We start from the raw sequence: 20,472 nt of genomic DNA, 5'->3' as shown, positions 1-20,472 counted from the left end.
CAGATCGAGATGTGCGTTTTACTTCTAGGTTCTGGAAGAAATTTTCATGAGGAGTTGGGTACCGATTGCATTTCAGCACCGTTTACCACCCACAGACAGACGGGCAGAGCGAGCGGACGATTCAGACGCTCGAGGACATGCTTCGTGCATGTGTTTTGGACTTCGATGGAAGTTGGGCCACTTACTTTCCCTTGGCTGACTTTTCATACAACAACAGCCATCACTCCAGTATCGGTATGCCTCCCTTTGAGATTTATACGAGAGGAGGTTTCAGACTCCCATCTGTTGGGGAGAGGTAGGGCAGAGAGTGATAGGGAGCACTAAGATAGTGCTCAAGACGACAGAGCAGATCCAGCAGGTTAGACAGAGGTTACTGACGACCTAGAGTCGTCAGAAGAGTTACGCAGACCAGCGACGTTCAGAGCTAGAGTTCCAAGTCGGGGATTATGTTCTCCTGATGGTAGGGCTGTCAAATCGGGCAGTCGTGTCGTGTTTTTGTCTGACACGACACGACACGACAATGTTTTGTATAACACGAACACGACACGACACGATGTCGTGTTTTTTTTCATTAACACGAAAACGAACCAATTAAAACACGACAACACGACACGACAAATATAATATTACATAACTATTAGTGTATTTCGTTCATAGTTAAAGATATATAACACGACAAAAACGACAAACACGAAAAACACGACAACCACATGCTTAATCGTGTCAATTTCGTGTCGATTTATGAACACGAACACGACACGACACGACATCGTGTTTTTTAATCTTGACACGAAAACAACACGAACACAAATTCGAATTTTGATTTCATCCCGATTTCGTTTCGTTTCGTGTATTTTTGTCGTGTCGTGTCATAAATTGACACCCCTACCTGAAGGTATCCCCATGGAAAGGGGTGATCCGATTCAGGAAGCGGGGCAAGCGATACTTTCAGAGTGATCGCCCGAGTGGATAAGGTAGCTTATCGGTTAGAGCTACCTGCAGAGTTGAGTCATATTCATAACACCTTCCATGTCTCCCAGTTGAGGAAGTGTGTAGCCGACGAGACGACAGTGGTCCCTTTAGAGGACATTCAGGTTGATGATTGCCTGAACTACATTGAGAAACCGATGGCGATTTTGGATAAGAAGGTGAAGGTATTAAGGAATAAAAAGGTGCCCTTGGTTCAGGTTCAGTGGCAGCATCAGAAGGGATCCGAGTGGACTTGGGAGCCGGATTCCGAGATGCGTGAGCAGTACCTAGAGTTATTTCCGGAGAATGACTTCGAGGGCGAAGTCTGATTCTAGTGGGGGAGAATTGTAACATCCCGACTCCCAGGTATAATAGTTAATTGAATTATATTCATTTTGTCAGGGAGACTCGACGAGTTGGATGCCCCAACTCGCCGAGTAGAGATGGAGATAGCCGTGGGGTTTTTAGAGTCTACTCGACGAGTTGGTGGACCCAACTCGACGAGTAGGTGCTGAGTGAGAAAACACTAATTTTTAGGGTTTGTGCCCTATTTAAAGAACCTTAAGCCTTCATTTCCGCCTCCCTAATCACTTTAGCACCGTAAGAGAAACCCTAATCGAGCTGGTATCACCTGTGAGAGAGAGAGAGAGAGAGAGAGAGAGAGAGAGAGGCTAAAAGTGTGTGATTTGGTGCATTCTTGGAAGGAGAAAGAAGAGCACAAGGCTTGGAACGAGAAGAGGCCCTTGGATCTGGTGTTCCTTTAGTGCTAGTTGCTATTTGGAGGTAAAAAGCTATCACCTTGATCATTGTTTGGTTAGATCTCTTCTTTAGGAAGTTTGTTGCCATTTCCATCTTCTTTTTTAAGCCTATAAGTCATTTGAGCATGACATGAAGTTGAAACTTCAGATCCGGACTGTATGAGGTCCCTTGAGCATAAAGATCCAAGCTTTATCAAGCTATTGACCAAGTTTCAACAATTTAAACCTTCTATAGAGTTTTGTTTTGGCATTTTGAGCCCTATGTGCCATGCATGGACGTAAAGCTTGCAGCTTTACGTGATATTTCAGCCTTGGGAGGCTAGATCTAGAGTTTGGGACTTTAGTTCTGCTTAGAATCGTCTGAATGAGAAATTGACTAGGGGGACTCGGCGAGTCCATGAGCCAACTCGACGATTCGGTTAGGGTTTTCCCCCGATAGTCTGCACACGTGCAAACTTGACGAGTCGATGAGACAACTCGACGAGTTAAGTTGGAGTTTCCTGATTTTCTGAGAACAGGAGGGACTCGACGAGTCGCATAGATGCACTCAACGAGTTGGGTCAACATGGACTGTTGACTCGACTGTTAACTTTTGTTGACTTTTAGGGTTTGGTCAAGACATGAGTTATGGAGACCATGGAGGAGTAAAATGGTCTTTCACCCTTTCCGAGAGTTAGAAAAGGGGTAGCCTAATATTTTAGGGTTGTTATTATTAAGTGTTAATTAGAGATGATTATGATATGTAGGTGGAGTCTAGACCAAGCATCAAGTGCGAGACCTACTTGCTTACTTACGAGGTGAGTCTTCTCACTATACTTACCTGAGTGGTGATATTGTGTGACTGAAGGGTCTTATATGCTTATACTGAGTTATTTGATATTCTGCATTTGTCTTCGTGATATGTGTTGTATGTTATTGTTGTGCCTTGTTGAGTTAGGACCGGAGGGTCCAAACAGAGTTGTGAGACCGGAGGGTCTTCACTGAGACACATTGACAGGAGGGTCCTCATCGAGATATAGTCATGAGGGGCTATTTATATGCGTGTGGTATTTTGGGGAACTCACTAAGCTTTGTGCTTACAGTGTTGTGTGATATGTGTTTCAGGTACTTCTCAGGATCGCGGGAAGGCGTCGGCTTGATTGTACACACCAGTTAGAGATTATGTTTTTTTAGGATTCTGGGATATTATCAAACAACTGCTGACTTGTGTTTTTGACAATTTATGCATTTGTGGTTTTTGAGAAATGTGATATTGGGTTTTATGTGATTTTAAAAATGAAAAAAAATTGTTTGAAATTTAGAGTGTTACACTATGGTTGATGTTATGAAAATAAAAGTTTAAAAATTTTATGAAAATTGGGTTGTTACAAAACTAGTAAAAAGTTAATGGTCAGCAGTCAGCAAAAGTCAACAACCACCGCGACGTGGAGACCTCTTGGCCACGTCGTGGGCATGAAAGGACAAAATAAACAGCATGCGGGACATCGCCACGCCTGGGGCCTTCCTTGGCCACGTCGAGGGCATGTACGGATAGAACAAACGTGAATCTGGACTCCACCACGTTGTAGCCATTCCTTGGTCACGTCGTAGTCACTAGAAGAAGCCATTTTTCTCATTAAGGACTTAATCCATTAAGTCTTTTGCTCTAACTTTCTAGAATGCTTCCTTAACCTTAGAAATAAGGCCTTTAAATATGGGGAAAACGCAACATGAGCTTGGGTTGCAACAGCTGCCACGCCATGTCAAATAAGCCTGGCACGTTCTTCATTAACTTGCCATTCCACGTCATGGTCATCAACCCACCACGTCGTGGCATGTGGTTTTCTCCAAAACCACAACTGTGACCCATTTAAGTCTTTAGTTGATCCATTCTGGAAAACGGGTATTACATATTTTGTAGCACCCCAACCATAACTGATCATCATGTTACATGTAAATCTTCATACACAATTATGGTTTTGAATTAATGTTTTCATCTAAAGGCTTCTCTCAATATCCATACAAGAAGCATTTTATCTAAATGTGCAAATAGGTACATTTTTTTGCCTCCCACATCTAACACATACTTTTCTTTGAACCAAATATCATATCCATGTAATTATCACCACACATCATAAGTCTAAGCTCACAAGCCAACTAGCCAAGGACTTGTTTGGATGATAATATTTGGATGACAATAATACAGACAATGAATCGTATCCTTTATTGATTCTCCATGAAAAAACAACAAAGTATAATATGTTGTTGAGAAATCGACATCCTTTAAAGTTAATATAAAAGGATATTCGTAAGTTGCGGGATTTGTAACAAATATTAGTTTGTAGTGTATGTTTATTGTCAACATCGTATGAGGTTTATATAAAAACAACATTTAACCGATGAAACCGACAATACATGTTTTACCGATAAAATAGACCTACTTGATTTTTTTTAGAAAAGTGAAAGTGTGAACATACACACAATTACTTGGAGTATTTGACTTTTTACTATTATTTAACACAAGTATTAAAAAGGGAAAAAAATCCATACATTTTGGCTCTATGGACAAAAAATCACCCCTGATTATTATTATTATTATTGTTATTATTATTATTATTATTATTATTATTATTATTATTATTATTATTGAACCATTGAAACCGGTAAACACTTGCAAAATAATCATTGTAACCGGTTTTAAGGTTAAAATTGCAAAAAAAAAATGGATAACTTTTTTGTTAAAATGATTAAAGTTTAAGGATTTTTTTAGAGATTTTTTTATATATACTAAATTTATTTGAAGAAAACTTATATTTATTTATTAAAAAAATCAAAATACAGATAAGTTTTTATTATTAAAAAACACAATAATGATAATTTATATATCATTTTTGAAATGTTTGATTCTCTTTAATAAATATCATTGCTAAAATCATAAAGATATCATATATATCTTATATAACTTAAGAGAACTTTGTTGATTTGTCGCAAGAAGTGCATTTCTAGGCCAAATGCTACTTCATTGTTGAATTTTTAGGTATTGGGTGTAAAACGTTTAACATAAAACTACAACTTATCAAAGATCTTTTCACAATCGAACGACACATCAGAAAATAAAGGTTTATCAGAGGCTATTATTCCTAAATAGAGCTCAAATATATACACTATATAGCCTAGAAACACACTTCCCACGACAAATCAACAAAAGTTTGTGTCTATGTTCATTAATGTCTTATATTTACACATCACCGCCACCGCACTCTGTTATCACCACCATCTCCGACCCACCTTCTACATTCTTCATCTCCGACCCACCATCATCAACATCGTCCACATACTTTTCTCTCTCTTCACAACCTGATAAAAAACCCAAAATAAAAAAACTTATCTAAATGTTGAGGCATTAATGAACACAAATTTGGACTTAGCACATAATCACACATTTCATGTAAACATGAAGGTTTTTATGGCAATAACCCTAATATAAGAGTTAGCATAGTTATAAAAACACATGCTAAATACAATTAATATGATTTTTGTTGATTTGTCGTAAGGAGTGTGTTTCTAGGTCATATATATCATGGAACTCTATTTAGAAACTGTATTTAAATGATATCTTTATGATTGTAGTAATGATATTTATTCAAGAGAATCACAAAAAAATCTCAAAAATGACATATAAATTACATTGTTGTGTTTTTCAATAAAAAAATGAGTTCTTTTTAGTAAAAGTGATGTAGATTGTATCATTATTTTATGTTTTTTAATAAATAAATATAAGTTTTCTTTAAATAAATTTATTATATATATAAAACAGAAATCTATAGAAAAGTTCTTAAACTTTAATCTTATTAACAAAATAGACATCCATGATTTATATTTATTTATTTATTTTGCAATTTAACATTTAAACCCGACACTAACCAGATACAATGATTGTTTTGCAAGTGTTTATTAGTTTTGAAATTTCAATGGTTAAATTGAAAAAAAAAATCAAATCAAAGTGGATTTTTTTGTCGATAGAATCAATTTTTTTTTTCAAGATTTCCGTATTGAAAATGTCATAAATACAAACATTTAAGGATAATAAAGGGCATTAGATGTTTGTACCATCTATAGCCTAACGGTATGTGATATTGCCTTCCTTCTTGAGGTTGAAGGTTAAAGTCCGTACTAAACATAAATTTAATACTTTAGAAGTAAGAGTATACATTTTCTTTTAAAAAAAAAAAAAAACAAACAAAATATATAGACACATAGGACGAGATTCACTTGGTCCCACGGCTCGGTCGACGTATATTCATTACGTGTCAACAAGGTGATACTTTTCGTTGCCCTCGGCTCACTTTAGCATCCTTCACCCTATTCCTCAACCACTTCATCGTCTTCTTCATTCCCCTTTATCGTTCCCTTCGCCTCCCTCTCATCCAGCTGGTACACACCAGGCTTACTCTATCACAATCTCTCGCGCAGAGTTACACAAAGGAACCCTAACAGCAGAATGAGTAGTTCAATTAACACATTCACAATTAGCAACCCTAACCCTAGCCAGTTATGCTCTAAGAGAGCGCCGATAGAGGCGTTCTGTTCTTCACCTTCCTTGTATCGGTTCGCACCTCTTCTTCGACCTCGTAGCTCCGGTGTACTCACACTTGCTGTTTCTGTCTCCGCCTATCCGAAAGGACTTGGCCATGGTTTGCTCCTCTCCCGTTCAAATTCACGGAACCGGTCGATTTTCTCTTTTGCGGCGTCTCATGAGGACTCGGTGAGTTCATTTTTCATAAAAAAAAACCTAACCTTTTGGTTTAATGCTGGTTTTAATTTTGTGGCAAGGTTCATATCAATTGTGCATTTGCAGTGTAGTAGGGCTATAAAACCCGAAATCTCAAATGTAGCAAGCTGAATTTTTTTTTGATACAGATACAACTAACGTATCAAATTATAGATCACCAATACAGTAAATGCATAATTAGGTGTTAGAATGCCTGCTGTCAACTCCTATACAATTGGCTATCTCCATACATTAAACTTGTTTAAAAAGAAGTCTTTTTAAAGACTAGCTCTTTTAATGACACCTATACTCCTTTTTTCCATTTCATACAATCAACTGATACAAATTATCAATTTAAGATACCAATTATCAGTTTAAGATAAGATGAATAGAGTAAAAACAATTTGGCAAATAAAATTTTAATAATCTGAATTGTTGTTAATAGTTTATACATGTTAGTTTGGTTGCAATAAAGAAAATAATATAATTTATTAACTTTATAAAAGTTAATTGAGTACAATCATGCAATATATAAGATTTTCTACTCAAAATCAAACTAATTATTTATAAGATTATTAGGTTAATAACACCATCTGTTTGCATCATTTAGGAGTCTTCAGAAGTTGATATACAGGAGGAAACAAATCGTCTGAAAGAGGGTGCTGAAGAATCTGAAGAAGCCTGGAAGCAAACATTAGCTTCTTTCAAAGAGCAAGCAATAAAAATGCTAAACATCTCCCAAGAAGCTTATGAAGTATACTTAAAGAAAGCCACAGTAGTATTAAAAGACACCTCAGAGCAACTAAAGATCCAAGCTGATAAAGCGAGTGCAGACTTTAGTGTAATTGCAAAAGAACTTAGTGAAGAAGGTAAAGTTTATCTGTCTGCAGCTGCAGAGAACTCCCCTGAACCAGTGAAGGATATTGTGGAAACATTTGCTTCTTCTTCAACTGATGACTTGAAAGATGTTTCAAAAGTTCTTGACTTTTATGTTGGTATCCCATATGGTAAGCTTATTCTATCATTATAAAATATAAATGAGAGGTTTTTGATGTAGTTTTTTTTATGGTTTCAGGTGGGTTGCTTACTTTAACTGGTTTTCTTTCCTTTATGATTACTGGAAGCACTTCTGGTATTAGATTTGGTGTTATTCTTGGTGGAACTCTTTTGGCTTTGGGTATTTATAGTCTAAGGTCATGGAAAAAAGGGAAATCTTCTTCTGTTGCTTTGAAAGGCCAAGCAGGTTTGTATCTTACTCTAATTTTTTATTCTTGTAACATTGGTTTGTATAAAAATATATCTAGCTTTGAATATTTGAGTTTGATGAAAATTTTTTGATTTTGCAGCCATTGCTACAATATTGTTTTTAAAGGATACAGGACTAGTGCTTTCTGTAAGATCCCAATTATAGTTCTATGTGTATAATACTATATAATTCATAAACATACACACACATATGAATTGTGTGTATGTTTCTAATGTTCATGAAACTAACATTCTGTCATATTTTCATCCTCTACAGAGGCCAGCATTCACCAGATATGTTGCACTTATAATCAGGTTTGAAACATTCGAGTCTTATTTTGGTCTTTAGTCCCTCTTTTATTGTAAATTTATCATTCATGTCAAAATTGTTTTGTTTTTAATCTTTGTTTTCATGTTTGATGTGCAGTGGTGCAGTGCTAGCATTTTATGTCTACAGAATCATATATTCACGTGGACAGTCAACCGGAGGATCAAGTGTTGAAGCTGAAAATTAACTCTGGTAATTAATCTTCATCCATGGTTTTTTACTGCTGTAATTTCTCTGTGTGTGTGTGCAAAGTGTTGAGCTACACTTTTTCGTGTTTTTTTTTTTTTTTTCAGGTTTGAAGGTTAAAAGAAGTGGTGTCATTAGTGGTTATGGCCTCGTGAGAAAGCTTGGATTCATCCATGGTGAACTTGCATTTGTATTTGCTTGTTAAGAACTATGATGTTATTAATGGTAAAAGTTTTAAGAAAAATAATGCGCTCGAGGCTTGAAAGAAATTGTTTTTTTATTTATTATTTGAGGAAATGATTGCGGTTGTAGTTGGTGCTTAAGTTTGAGTTAATTATGTTTTGTCATTGACATTGTATTTGATATTATGTTATCGATGAAGAAATGTGGGACATAACATCATTCAAATTGTTAGATCCAAAAAAAAAAAAAAAAAAAAAAAAAAAAACAAATAACATTTCATTGACCAAGGTATTTTTGTAGACTGGTTTTGTTGATGTAAGTTTTTAAAGTAAGGTATTTTATGTCTTGAGTTTAGATAGGTATTGTAAGTACTTGAATGTTTGCACATACCAAAGGGCGTATTGGGAGGTAGGATAGACTTAAGAGAGAAGAGTAGTGGGTTTGTGCAAGTCTATTTTTTGCACATCGGTGTAAAATAAAATTTAAATACTTAAAAGTATTGATAAATATATGTTGTCAAAAATAATTGTATCATTAACTATAAATACTGATTCTTGTGATATAAAAAAATAAGGGATCTTTCTATTATAACCATAGGTTGGATAGGTGGCTTTTGGTCAAAGGTTGAAGGTTCAAGTTTACGTGTAGATTTATGAGAATAGAGTATTTTATGTCTTGAGTTTAGATTCGTGTGTAGAAATTCTAAAAGTTTAAACATCATGTGTAAAACTTTTTTACATTAAGCATCGATAAATTTATGTTGCCAAAAATAATTGTCATTAGCTATAAGGCCGGAGGGAGTGGCCCTTGCCGGCAGCTCGTCTGACTCGCCAAGACCACCCATCAAAGACGCTACAAGGCTCGCCAAGGGTGGCTGGTCATCAAGGTAGCGAGAGGAATGGGAAGAAGGTTGTGATTGACTATTTCTTTTTTCTTTTTTTTTTTTATCTTTTTTTTTTTTAAAATAAAACATATTAAAATAACACACCACCACTCTTTATCTTTCTATAACTTTGATGCTACAACTTCCTCCGGTCTATGTGACATCAAAAAATCTGATGTGGTAGTGTGTTAAGGATACTACCATTCACTTCAATCTAAATATTGTTTTTTATATTGAATTTCAATCTGAATACTGTTTCTTGTACTAAATTCAATAGTTGATATAAAAAATAGGGATCTTTCTATTATAACCACACGAAGAAAATTCAAAGTTCAAATCTTGTATGTCCAATATATTCCTAATGCGTTGTAATTTAACTTAGAATTATGTATGCCTAAATTAGTGTTCGTGTTTTGTAATTTAATCTCTATGTAATGTGTTTGGGGCATGTTTGGCATGGGTTGTGCAAATGGTATGGTTTACACCTCATGATCTCAATGGACTTTACGGATGGGTGTCTTTGTCACACAAGATCACATGACACGCAGTGGCGAATCTAGAACAAAATTTCACATGGTTCCAAATTAAGTGAAGCCGATAAAAAAAATCAACAAACACTTGTGGGGGGTCGGGTCGGGTCATGTACGATTTAATGAAATATAACTGAAAAAACCGATCAGGCACCGCCAATTAAATTTTTTTAAAAACCGACTGAAATATAACTGAAAAAACCGAACAATTTAATGAAAAACTAGTTGATTATTAGTGCATTGATACCTTATTGTTTGATAAAAACTATATATTATATTTAACTCTACGAATTTAAAAGCACAATTGTCCCTTGTAACTTATTTTTTTCTCCTTTTAAAATGGTTTTTTAAGACATTTAAAAAAAACAAACTCAAGGTAGGTTCTCTACTTTTTCTAAGGTAGTTCCTAATTTTTGTGTATATATATTATAAATGAAATTGAAATTTTAGGTAGGTCATAGGACCTACCTTCTTCCTTATTAGATATGCCACTGACGACACAACAAATTTAAATGTAACATGAACAAAACATGATATGATGTTTTTCTTTACTAACGCACAAACAAATGAACTAAAGCACGCACACATTACACAACACGAAAAAGATAACATAAAATAACCATGAGTTTATTTAATCCATACTTAATTACGCAAAACACGACAAACACAATGAACATGAAAAACAATACATGTTAATATTTTGTCGGCTTTTGAACAAGAACACGACACATGTTTTTTACACCAATACAAACACGACACGAACACAAATTTAAATCTTAATTTCATTTTTTGTAGTGTGTTTTTGTCATGGTGTATCACCGATTAACAACTTTGTTTTTAACTATTGTTATTAAAATTACTTATTTTTTCAACTTTTTAGTGTTGATCATGGTTTTTATAAGGACAATATACATAAAAGCGAATACATTTTGGTTTTTTGATGGTTTAACTATTAACAATTTTATTTCAGTAAATAAAAGTCATTTATTTTATAAAGAAATTTCCACGACAATCATCGTGACACCTATTTTCGATGTACTTCATGAACTAACGTTTTAATTTCGAAATGGCTTCTCATTTTCCGATTTAGTCGGTTATACACATACCATGTAAATGAAAAGTCATTTCAAAAAGTTAGATATTATTTTAGAAAGTACACATGATACTATATAGTTATATGAAAAGTTATTTCTAAAAGTTAAATTTTATTTTAGAAATTTCTTCTCATTTACCTACATGACATCGTATGTACTTCATGAACTAGCATCTTACTTCTGAAATGGCTTCTCATTTTTCTGGTTTAGCAAGTTATAAGGGCCAATTCAAGCCGATTTGAGACTCCGAACAAAATAAAAAACTGAGGCCCTTTAACAGTAACTTTTTTAATTAAAAAAATAATTAATTGTTTAGATTCCTAAAGAATATGTTGAAATTTCTTCGTCTTCTACACCAATCTTGTCTCTAATCTGGTTTTTCCTTTTTATTGCATGCGACAACTTAATAGTTAATACCAATTTTTTTTTTTATAATAATATAAGTAGATACATAAAAATGGCCCTAGAAATTTGGAGGCCCTGGGCTATCGCCCATGCTGTCCCACTAACTGATACGATCCGATGTAAATGAGAAGTTATTCCAGAAAATTCGATGAAATTTTAGGAAGTACATATATGATGCCATGCCATGTAGTTATATGATAAGCCATTTGTTTCTACTTTAGTTAACTGGGGTCACATTAGAAATATCTTTAATAAAATGGATGACTTTCATCGACCAAGATAAAATATGGTGAGTAAACCAAAAAGAGACCAATTTACGTATATAGCCTTTTTTTCAAATACCAACCATTGTTTGGTATTACTTTTTATGATGAGTGAGGGTATTCAAGTCAATTTGCACAAACTAGGTGGGGAAACTACAACATTTGTCCCGTGAACATCCTCCAATTTGCGCCATAGAACTTGTTGCGACATAATGAGCATGTCTTGTAGCACTTCGATTCATCACATTTAAGGGGCTTTATAGCATTGATATGAAGTTCATTCAACAACCTAGTCAACTTAACGGTGTGTTTCATTTACAATTGTTTCATGGGTGTACTATGAGACATAGTCATGTGTTTATGTTTCACATGATATTGTTGATGTGTACATGGTTTATATCTCACATGATATTGGAAGTCTGATGGTGCTAGCCAACTTAAAGAGTGTTGGTTGTTGAGGTTGTAGGGATGAATACACAACACAATAAACACAACGAAACTTTTGAAATCCAAATACCTTCTACCATTATCAATTTCCAAAATGGTTTTTATTTTAACATGCTAACATAAATAAAAGAACCTCAATAACAAACATAATCTTTAGTGAAGAAAACGTTGACATATACATAGATACGAGCGTGTCAAAAACTACTATTTCTGTCTTGTCTTCTTTTACACATTTCCATGATGAGTCCCATGTACTTCAACCTCCCCCTGGTTGTCCAATGGCATGTATTGTGCCATAATTGCCCTTATCTCAGAATCCATATATGTCTGCACAACAAAGTTGTAACCGTTTAACAAGATAAACAACATGTAAATAAGTCATAACTGATTAGAGTTTGTTTTTTATTTTTTATTTCTTTCAAATATTATGTGTTTTAAGATGAAATGGACTCAAACATCAATCATACCCGGATCCTGTATTTATAGAATGCATATCCTGCAGTACCAGCAACAGCCAAACCAAGAATAATAACCCACACGAATCCCCAGCTGACTTCCGATTTACCACTTTTACCTATTTTTCAAAAGAAAAAAAAAAAAAAAAACCATAATTTTATAAATTCCAAGATTCAATATATACAAGAAGTATAAAAGAAGAAACACGAATAGGACATAACAGTTGTATTGTGTTTGGTATGCATTACACTGGGACTGAGACTGATGTCAATGGAACAAGGTAGGGCACACAGGGACTCCCACTTGACGTTTTGTTTGTGCAAAAAGACGCAAATACCCTCACCCATCCGATATTGAAAATAGCTCTAGAATAACAGAATATGTAAAGGGTAACATGAGGAGTGAGGACTCACTGATACATGTGTCGTGTTCTTTCATGTAGAGCAAATTGCCACTGCAGCTACACTCATAACTACCCCATGTGTTTTTGCATTTGCAATCTGGACATTGACATGCTGTCTTCTCTTTGCATTCATCAATATCTGAACACACACAATTATAGCATCTTACTTCCATTTCTTTCTATTACACCATTATATTTTCAAATTATTTCTTATTATGGCATTGTAATTTGAAAAATCTACCAAACTATAGCAGTGAAAACTGTTTTGTATTTGTATTTGGATGAGATTTTGTGGATTTTTCAAAGTACAATCCTTTAATAGGAAAAATGAATATAGAACGCGATAATAAACAAATAAACGTGAGCACGTTGCTATTTCATATGCATTTAACCCCGGAAAGTAACTTTACTTGTCATTACAAGATTTTTTTTTTCTTTTGCAATAATATTATATATTTTACTTCGTAGTGGAGAAATAAAACTGGATTAAAAGATCACCTTCACAGCTATTAACACCATCTCCTTTGAACCCTGGTGGACACTTGCATCCTTTTGTATGGTCATCCTGCAAAACAAAATAAAAGTTACAATCTATGCATCTCTGTGTATACAAAGGTGTTTATACAGATATACATACATACATACATATATACAGTATGTATGAGAGAGAGAGAGAGAGAGAGAGAGAGAGAGAGAGAGAGAGAATACTAACAATACAAGCAGAGTAAGTCATGCCAAGTTTGGTGTCTTTCCAACAGCCTCCATTATTAACTTCACAGCGTAGTGCTCCTGAAGCTGCAACATAAAGAATGAAAAAGCATCAATCTTTGTACATATCAAGGCTTTATACTTTGCATTTGGCATGCATTGAAATGGAAATGTGACAAAAATCACAACTTTTTTGTCCCACACAAAAAGATGGGACAAGATCCCGCTCTCAATCTCTCGTCTGTTCAAAAAGACGTGAATACCCTCCTCATTCTCATCATCAAAAATAGCCCTAGAAAGCTTGTCTAGTCCAGTCCAGTCCCGTGTAACAAATGCAGCCGAAGGCTGCATATTTATCACACAACACAGGACAAGAACCGACTGAACAAGATTTCTAGGGCTATTTTCAATGATGAGAATGAAAAGGGCATTCACGTCTTTTTGAACAGACGAGAGATCGAGAGCGGGTCCCTGTCCCATCTTTTTGTGTGGGACAAAAAAGTTGTGATTTTTGTCACATTTCCATTTCAAATGCATGTCAAACACAGTACGACTGGATAAAAGAATACCTTCACAATGTTTATATCCATCACCAACAAACTTTACACCCTGCACAACAGGACACTCGCATACTCTCCCCCGAAAAGTATCCTACAAAAACCAACAAAGTCAAACAACCATATTCAAAAGTCAACCATTAAATAGAGGACAACTGGACACGTAAACCCTACCCTGCAAGCCGTAATATTAGCAGCTTTGTCAATCCAACATCCACCATTGTTGTCTAAACACTCGTTTGTTTCTATTTCTAAAAAAAACATAAAATAAAAATTTTAAGTACAATGTTGTAATAACATATAATGATATAAACAAGAAGCTATGTGTACTTACCATCGCTCAAACAAATGGCTGGCTCAGTTGTCTCCTCAAATCCAGAGCAAATGGCCTTCAAAACCGCTTGTTTTGCAAGCTTACCTGAAATAATTAAAATTAAAATTTATTTTCAGGGACAAAATATGAAAATATCAATATGTCCCACCTATTAAACATGATTTAGAATACACACCTCTATATTGTCTGTTGTTTATCACAAGAGTTGGTAGTATTGTCACATCCCCACGTGTACCTTTGCCTATCTGCAAGATTACAAAAGACGTTAATGCCCTCCTCATCCTCATAAAAAAACTTGTTACAATTGAATCAACATACTTGTGCTTCTTGCTCAGCCTTGAGAACCGAGTTATCAACATCTGCTTCTGTATCACCCACACATTCATCTATTTTCTTCAGATCCACACCTACAAATCATAACAAAAACATAAAAATAAAACCTTTTAAGGGCATTCCTATTAAATCATAACACACACAACAATTTTAAAACATTTGTTGAACTCACCAAGTGACTTAATAACCTCATCAGCACACTCTTTTGTGTACTTTTGCTCTTTCATTGGGCACCGAATAGAAAAATCAGTCACATAATCCCACCAAAGCCATGGTTTCCCAGTTTCATTAGCCACTTTATAAAAACAAGCTTGCCTTAAATTTTGAACAACCACATCTTTCCCATCATACCCTTTACTAAAATCTTGCTCAGGATCCGGAGCACAATATCTCCCATGATTAATACATTGAGACTTACATTGTTTGCTCAAAGTAAAAGCCTCAGGGCAATACCAAGTGATATAATGTGGTGTAAATTGAGTGTACCCTTTTCTTTCAAGTATTTGAGCTGCTCCTTTAAAGTTTTTGACAAAATTTATTTGACTATCACATTTTGCCCCACATTCATCATTGCTATTTGTCCAAAACTCGTATTCTACACGCTCATCTGGGTGAGGGAGAGCTTCGGTCCAATCGAGTTTGATATTTACCATATCGCCCTTGGTTAGGGCTTTCTTTATTGAGTTCCCGAGTGAATTGGTGATGAGGGCAGATGGAATTGTGATGTTTTGTAGGTAATCGGCTTGTGCTTTTTCCTCTTCGGGCATGTCCATTGTGATTAAAGGCTCGGGTCTGTCATCTGCAACAAGAATAGCTGCGGCCCCCGCTTTTTGCGCGTTCCATGCCTTTAATGTGAAGTAACACTCTGCCATGTCAGCATATCAGTGTCATGTCATGTCAGTGTAAATGAAAAATGAAATTGTTTACACTGACAAATGTCAATGGGACAGAAAGATGTCTCTTTCTGTCCCATCCATGACAAGGACAAAATTTGTCCTTTTTAGTTCCCATCCAAACAAAAAGTGGGACAGGGACACAAATGTCATTTTCTGCACCACCCAAAAAGTGGAACAGGATGGGACAGGACTTTGCTCTCAATCTAAGTGCAAAAGACGTGAATATCCTTCTCGTATCTTGGTATCTTGATAATCAGTTGTTTTTTTTTACAATTTCTTGCCTAATAATCAATCTGAAGATTCTTAAGACTAATACCAAAACTGTTTGGGGAATTTCAGGTTGCTTTTAATGGTTTTTACTATCTTTAGATTGTATAAGAAAGGTATCCCTTTATGCAAGGAACCTTTTAATAGGAAGAAAGAATCAAATATCAAGGCATATGAATTTGATCTAAAATCAATAAGAATTTAAGAGTACCGAATCATATAACTAAAAAGGACAAAAACCCAATTGAGAAAATGAATTTACCGCCACGATCGAGGAGAGCAAAAATCGGAAGACCACCAGCGGGTTCTGATTTCAAGGAAGATTCGAAGCTTTGGCACGCCTTTTGATTGGATTTGGGATAATGAACAGCACCAGTTAATGTTCCTCCGTATTGAGGAACACCAAAATTACCAATTGCACATTCATATGTATCTTTTAAATTATCAGGTGAAGTCACCCTCAAGCTGTTCTTCTCCACGACGAATCGACCCAAGCATGATCCGCACATAAACAGAAGCAAAGCACAAATTATAAACCCTAATTTCCCCTCTTTCATGGTTTCGCACTTTATTTTGATCAAAGTTGAACAAAATAGAATTGACCCAGATCAGAATATCAAATCCAGAGGGTTTATCTAAATAAACCCAATAATTAAACCTAACCCTGATGAGATTTCTCAATTTCCCTCAATTAAATTGAAGAATCAAATCCAAGGGGCTAAACTTAAAGATCCAATATTGGGAAAGTTGATTTTGATGATAATCTGAACTCAACTCTGAAACTCACAGCGGTTTCAGCTAGATATCGGAGAGAGTGAAGAAAAAAGATGGAAGGAGTGCTTGGAGGAACAAACGGAGGATGAAAAAAGCAAAGGAATTTGGAGGTGTATACGTGTTATATTTAATGACGCCTACAACTTCTGAGCGTTGAGGTTTTATTAACAAGTGTTGCCCAGAGAAGATTCTACAGCAATAAGAAGTTTGCACACAGAGACAGAGAGAGAAGATAAAATGGAGACTCGTGCGAAGGAAGTATTCTAAAAAGTTCAGATCTAAAACCGCCACTTGATCAAAGTCTTCGTTTGATTAATTAATTAACCTGCAAGTAAATTAAACACAAAGGGGTTGAACATAGATGGAGCTTTATCAATGGTTTTAAAATAATAAAGTTATTGTATTTATAATAAATCCAAAGCAATTATTATTATATATATATAAATAAAAAATCTTCGATAATATTTTGAACTATGGTTTAATTCCAAATTAAATTTTATGGTTTAATTCCAAATTAAATTTTGTTTACAAAAAATAAAATATTACTTGTTAAAACTTCGGTAAAACTTTTTTTGACCGGTTTATAGAAGAGAAATTTTCAATATTTTAAAAACCGGTTTTTTAATTGAACCGGTTTGGTGGCCGGAACCTGGTTTAACGGGTTCGGCCGTCGGGTGAACCGGTTTCTATATTTTTCATGTTTTTTTTTATTTTCCTATACATACATACATATATAAATTATGAATTTAATGTTTACAAGTTCAAACTTTAAAAATACATATAAAAGTAAGTTGTAGATGAATCCAAATACATTAAAATAACACATAACCATAAATTTTAGTGTTTTACATCAATCCATATATGTCAAAAAAAAAAAAAAGTATAATACCGAAATGAAATATAGTTTTAGATGATTACAAACATATCAAAAAACTTTATAACATTTACAATATGTTTTTATTTAGAGAAAACTAAATAGATTTGAAAAAAATCACCAAAGTTTATTATGTAAATGATTCTTTTTAATGTGTTTTTATCCGGTTTAACGGTTCAACTGGTTTATTTTGACCGGTTCAACTGAGTTTTTCTAAAAGTCGCCCGGTTCAATCGGTTCAGAAATCAATGTAAAACCGGTGATAGTTGAACCGCCCCCTCTCCCGGTTTCCGGTTCGACCGGCCGGTTCAAACCGGTTTTTAAAACATTGGAAAATTTCAATAAAATTCCAAAAATTTGGTTCGTTCACATTTTAATTCTAAATTTTATATATATATATATATATATATATATATATATATATATATATATATATATATATATATATATATATATATATATATATATATATTGTAACACCCTGTTCCGAAAGGATTCATTATGGATTTCGGAGGCCAAGGCTAGGGGCGTTTTGGTCTTTCAAGGGTTCGGAGTTTTATTCGAGAAGTTTTGGGCCGGGGTGTGTCGCTAGAAGCGTAGGGCTTCTCGCCACCTTTTCGTGGATATAAAGTTTATCGGAAACGGACTTAGGATGAAGGAGTTATAACATTTTGAAGTTGTTGTCATTTATGGTCCCTTAATGGAAAAGTTGGCAAGGCAGCCCCTTGGCATGCATGTAATGCACACGTATGTTTAGCTGGGTACGCCCAGCGTAAGGCTGGGGTACGCCCAGCGTATCAGGGAAAAATGATCGCGGGTGTTGGGGTAGTACGCCCAGAGTCCTTAAACCCTAATTTTAGGGTGAGCCACTATATAAAGAACATAATGGCTCAAACCCTAGCCCCATTATCAGCCTCCCCAACCTCAGAGAAACCCTAGAACGCCTCATCCTTTCATTTTGTGAGATCTTGACCTTGGGAAGCTCATTTTGGTGGTTTTAAGCTTGGAAGAGGAAAAGAAGAAGTTGTCAAAGAAGGACTTGGGAAGTTGGAGCTTATAGATCTGGAATAACATCATCAGTTGGAACTCTTTGGAGGTATAAAGTTCATAACTTTGCTTAAGAAAGCTTAGATCTTGTGTAGTGTGGTTTTGGGGTTATTTTGGTCCCAAGAATGGACCTTTTTGGTGCAACTTCGATTTTGAGCTTGGGGTTGCCACCCTCAGAGCTAAAAGTGTCCCATAAGTAATAAAGTTTCAATCTTGATGGTCCTAATGAGTTCATGCATGATATTTAGCCCTTGTTATGGAAGTATGTTGTCACCTTTTGAGTTTGGGCTTATTTGGTGGGTTGCAAGTCACCAAGTTAGTGACTTTATGGGTTAAGATGTGGAAAAGGACCAGGATCTGTAATGGTAGCTTCTAGATCTGAGTATTAAGCACTTATTGGGAAAAGGTCTTAACATAGGTATTAAGCTGAGCGTACGTGCAGGTACGCCCAACGTACGCACCATCTTGCCTGTACGCTTAGCGTACATAGATGTACGCCCCGCGTACTCTGTCTGTATGGGCTATGTGTTTTTGGGCCACGGTTTGGAGGCATGCTTGGGTATTTGGGCTTGATGGGTCATTGGGAGTCGGTTAATATGGGTCAGGGACTATATTTTGGGCTTAGGGTAAGGCCCATTAAAGGATTGGGCCCAATATAGCAAATTGGGCCATTAGTGGGCTACTAGTGGGCTTGGGAAGCTTACTTAGTAATGGGCCTTGGTTTTGGGCATTAGATATGGACCAAGTTGGACTAGGGGTAGAATGGTCATTTTACCCTAAGACAGATTAATGTATTGGACTAAGTGATATTTGGTGTTGTTAGCTCGGGGAGCCGAAGGAGCAGCAGTTCGGGATTTGGCAGATAGCAGCTAGAGGGATATCAATAAGGTTTCAGCAGTGCAAGGTGAGTTTCCTCACTGTGTGAATGGATCTACGGCCACAATGCCGACCCATGTAGTTTATGAGTAGGAAGACCCATAGGGGTTAGCCCTAGGCACTGTATGCTAGAATGTGATTTCGGATCAAGGTCCGATGTCGGGCGGGCGCCCGAGGAATGTTTACATAATAGTTTATACTTGTTGTCTGTGTGATACTTGTATGTGCCTAGTAGGGAGGTGAGTGTGGGCGAGGTCCCGTATCTCACCATTAGCAGAGTATGGACGGGGTTCCGTATCTCCTTAGTAGCAGAGCAGGGGCGAGGCCCGATCCAGGAGAGAGGTGAGTGTGGGCGGGGGCCCGTATCTCACTATCGGCAGGAGCGTGGACGGGGTTCCATGACTCGTTAGTAGCAGGCCAGGGACGAGGCCCTAGTTAGGCGAGGCCTTAGACTAGGAGTGTTGTAGAGTGTGATAGTTGTTTGTTGTGTGTTATGTTATTTGTTCGTATGTGTTTAGTGGGCGAGGCCCAGAGACAGGCGGGGCCTAAGAGAAACATATATGTATACCGAGCGGGGCTCGATGCCAGGCGAGGCCTGATGTCGGGCGGGGCCCGATGCCGGAGTTAGTCCGATGTCAGGCAAGTCCCGATGCAGCGGGTGGGGGCCCAGTATGTGGTTGTATGTGGTATGTGGTAAATTGGGGAACTCACTAAGCTTCGTGCTTACGGTTTTCAGTTTTGGTTTCAGGTACTTCCGACAGCGAAGGGAAGAGCTCGGGGTGATCGCATGGCACACACACCAAATGAGTTTTAGCCTGGGGTGTTTACTCTGATAATAAAATAATGTTTTAGACATGATACTCTGATGTGACATGTTTTGAATGAATCGTTGACATTTGTGGTTTA

At 36.1% G+C, this 20,472-nt stretch overlaps 2 protein-coding genes across 2 annotated transcripts; one reads left to right on the top strand and one right to left on the bottom strand.

Moving 5' to 3' along the window:
- The first annotated feature begins 6,020 nt into the window (after positions 1-6,020).
- Positions 6,021-8,559, top strand: LOC145134234 (Transmembrane proteins 14C). The gene is made up of 7 exons (XM_079069111.1): positions 6,021-6,471; positions 7,088-7,484; positions 7,553-7,720; positions 7,824-7,870; positions 8,000-8,037; positions 8,150-8,242; positions 8,344-8,559. The coding sequence occupies exons 1-6, from the start codon at positions 6,208-6,210 to the stop codon at positions 8,235-8,237; spliced, it is 1,002 nt and encodes a 333-aa protein (XP_078925237.1). The 5' UTR covers positions 6,021-6,207; the 3' UTR covers positions 8,238-8,242; positions 8,344-8,559.
- A 3,535-nt stretch (positions 8,560-12,094) lies between these two features.
- On the bottom strand, positions 12,095-17,062 carry LOC145129028 (vacuolar-sorting receptor 1-like). Its single transcript, XM_079063785.1, has 12 exons — positions 16,258-17,062; positions 15,005-15,697; positions 14,818-14,906; positions 14,675-14,744; positions 14,500-14,583; positions 14,340-14,416; positions 14,178-14,259; positions 13,613-13,695; positions 13,399-13,465; positions 12,911-13,039; positions 12,509-12,615; positions 12,095-12,368 (listed from the first exon to the last, which is right to left on the bottom strand). The coding sequence occupies exons 1-12, from the start codon at positions 16,550-16,552 to the stop codon at positions 12,267-12,269; spliced, it is 1,878 nt and encodes a 625-aa protein (XP_078919911.1). The 5' UTR covers positions 16,553-17,062; the 3' UTR covers positions 12,095-12,266.
- Between the last annotated feature and the right edge of the window lie 3,410 nt (positions 17,063-20,472).

The sequence above is a fragment of the Lactuca virosa genome, chromosome 8, assembly GCF_052849685.1.
Source record: "Lactuca virosa cultivar CGN04683 chromosome 8, Lactuca_virosa_CGN04683_v6, whole genome shotgun sequence".
NCBI classification, from domain to species: domain Eukaryota; kingdom Viridiplantae; phylum Streptophyta; class Magnoliopsida; order Asterales; family Asteraceae; genus Lactuca; species Lactuca virosa.
Note: the sequence above shows the minus strand (reverse complement) of the source record. Positions and strands in the feature narration are given on the sequence as shown.

What these genes read in the sequence shown, in the direction of transcription:
- LOC145134234 (XM_079069111.1), top strand. Translation starts at nt 6,208, where the DNA reads ATGAGTAGTTCAATTAACACATTCACAATTAGCAACCCTAACCCTAGC. An exon ending in CGGCGTCTCATGAGGACTCG is followed by an intron (nt 6,472 to 7,087) that starts GTGAGTTCATTT and finishes TGCATCATTTAG; the next exon opens with GAGTCTTCAGAAGTTGATAT. An exon ending in TATGTTGCACTTATAATCAG is followed by an intron (nt 8,038 to 8,149) that starts GTTTGAAACATT and finishes TTTGATGTGCAG; the next exon opens with TGGTGCAGTGCTAGCATTTT.
- LOC145129028 (XM_079063785.1), bottom strand. Translation starts at nt 16,552, where the DNA reads ATGAAAGAGGGGAAATTAGGGTTTATAATTTGTGCTTTGCTTCTGTTT. An exon ending in TGCTCTCCTCGATCGTGGCG is followed by an intron (nt 15,698 to 16,257) that starts GTAAATTCATTT and finishes CTGACATGGCAG; the next exon opens with AGTGTTACTTCACATTAAAG. An exon ending in CTAATATTACGGCTTGCAGG is followed by an intron (nt 14,260 to 14,339) that starts GTAGGGTTTACG and finishes TGGTTTTTGTAG; the next exon opens with GATACTTTTCGGGGGAGAGT.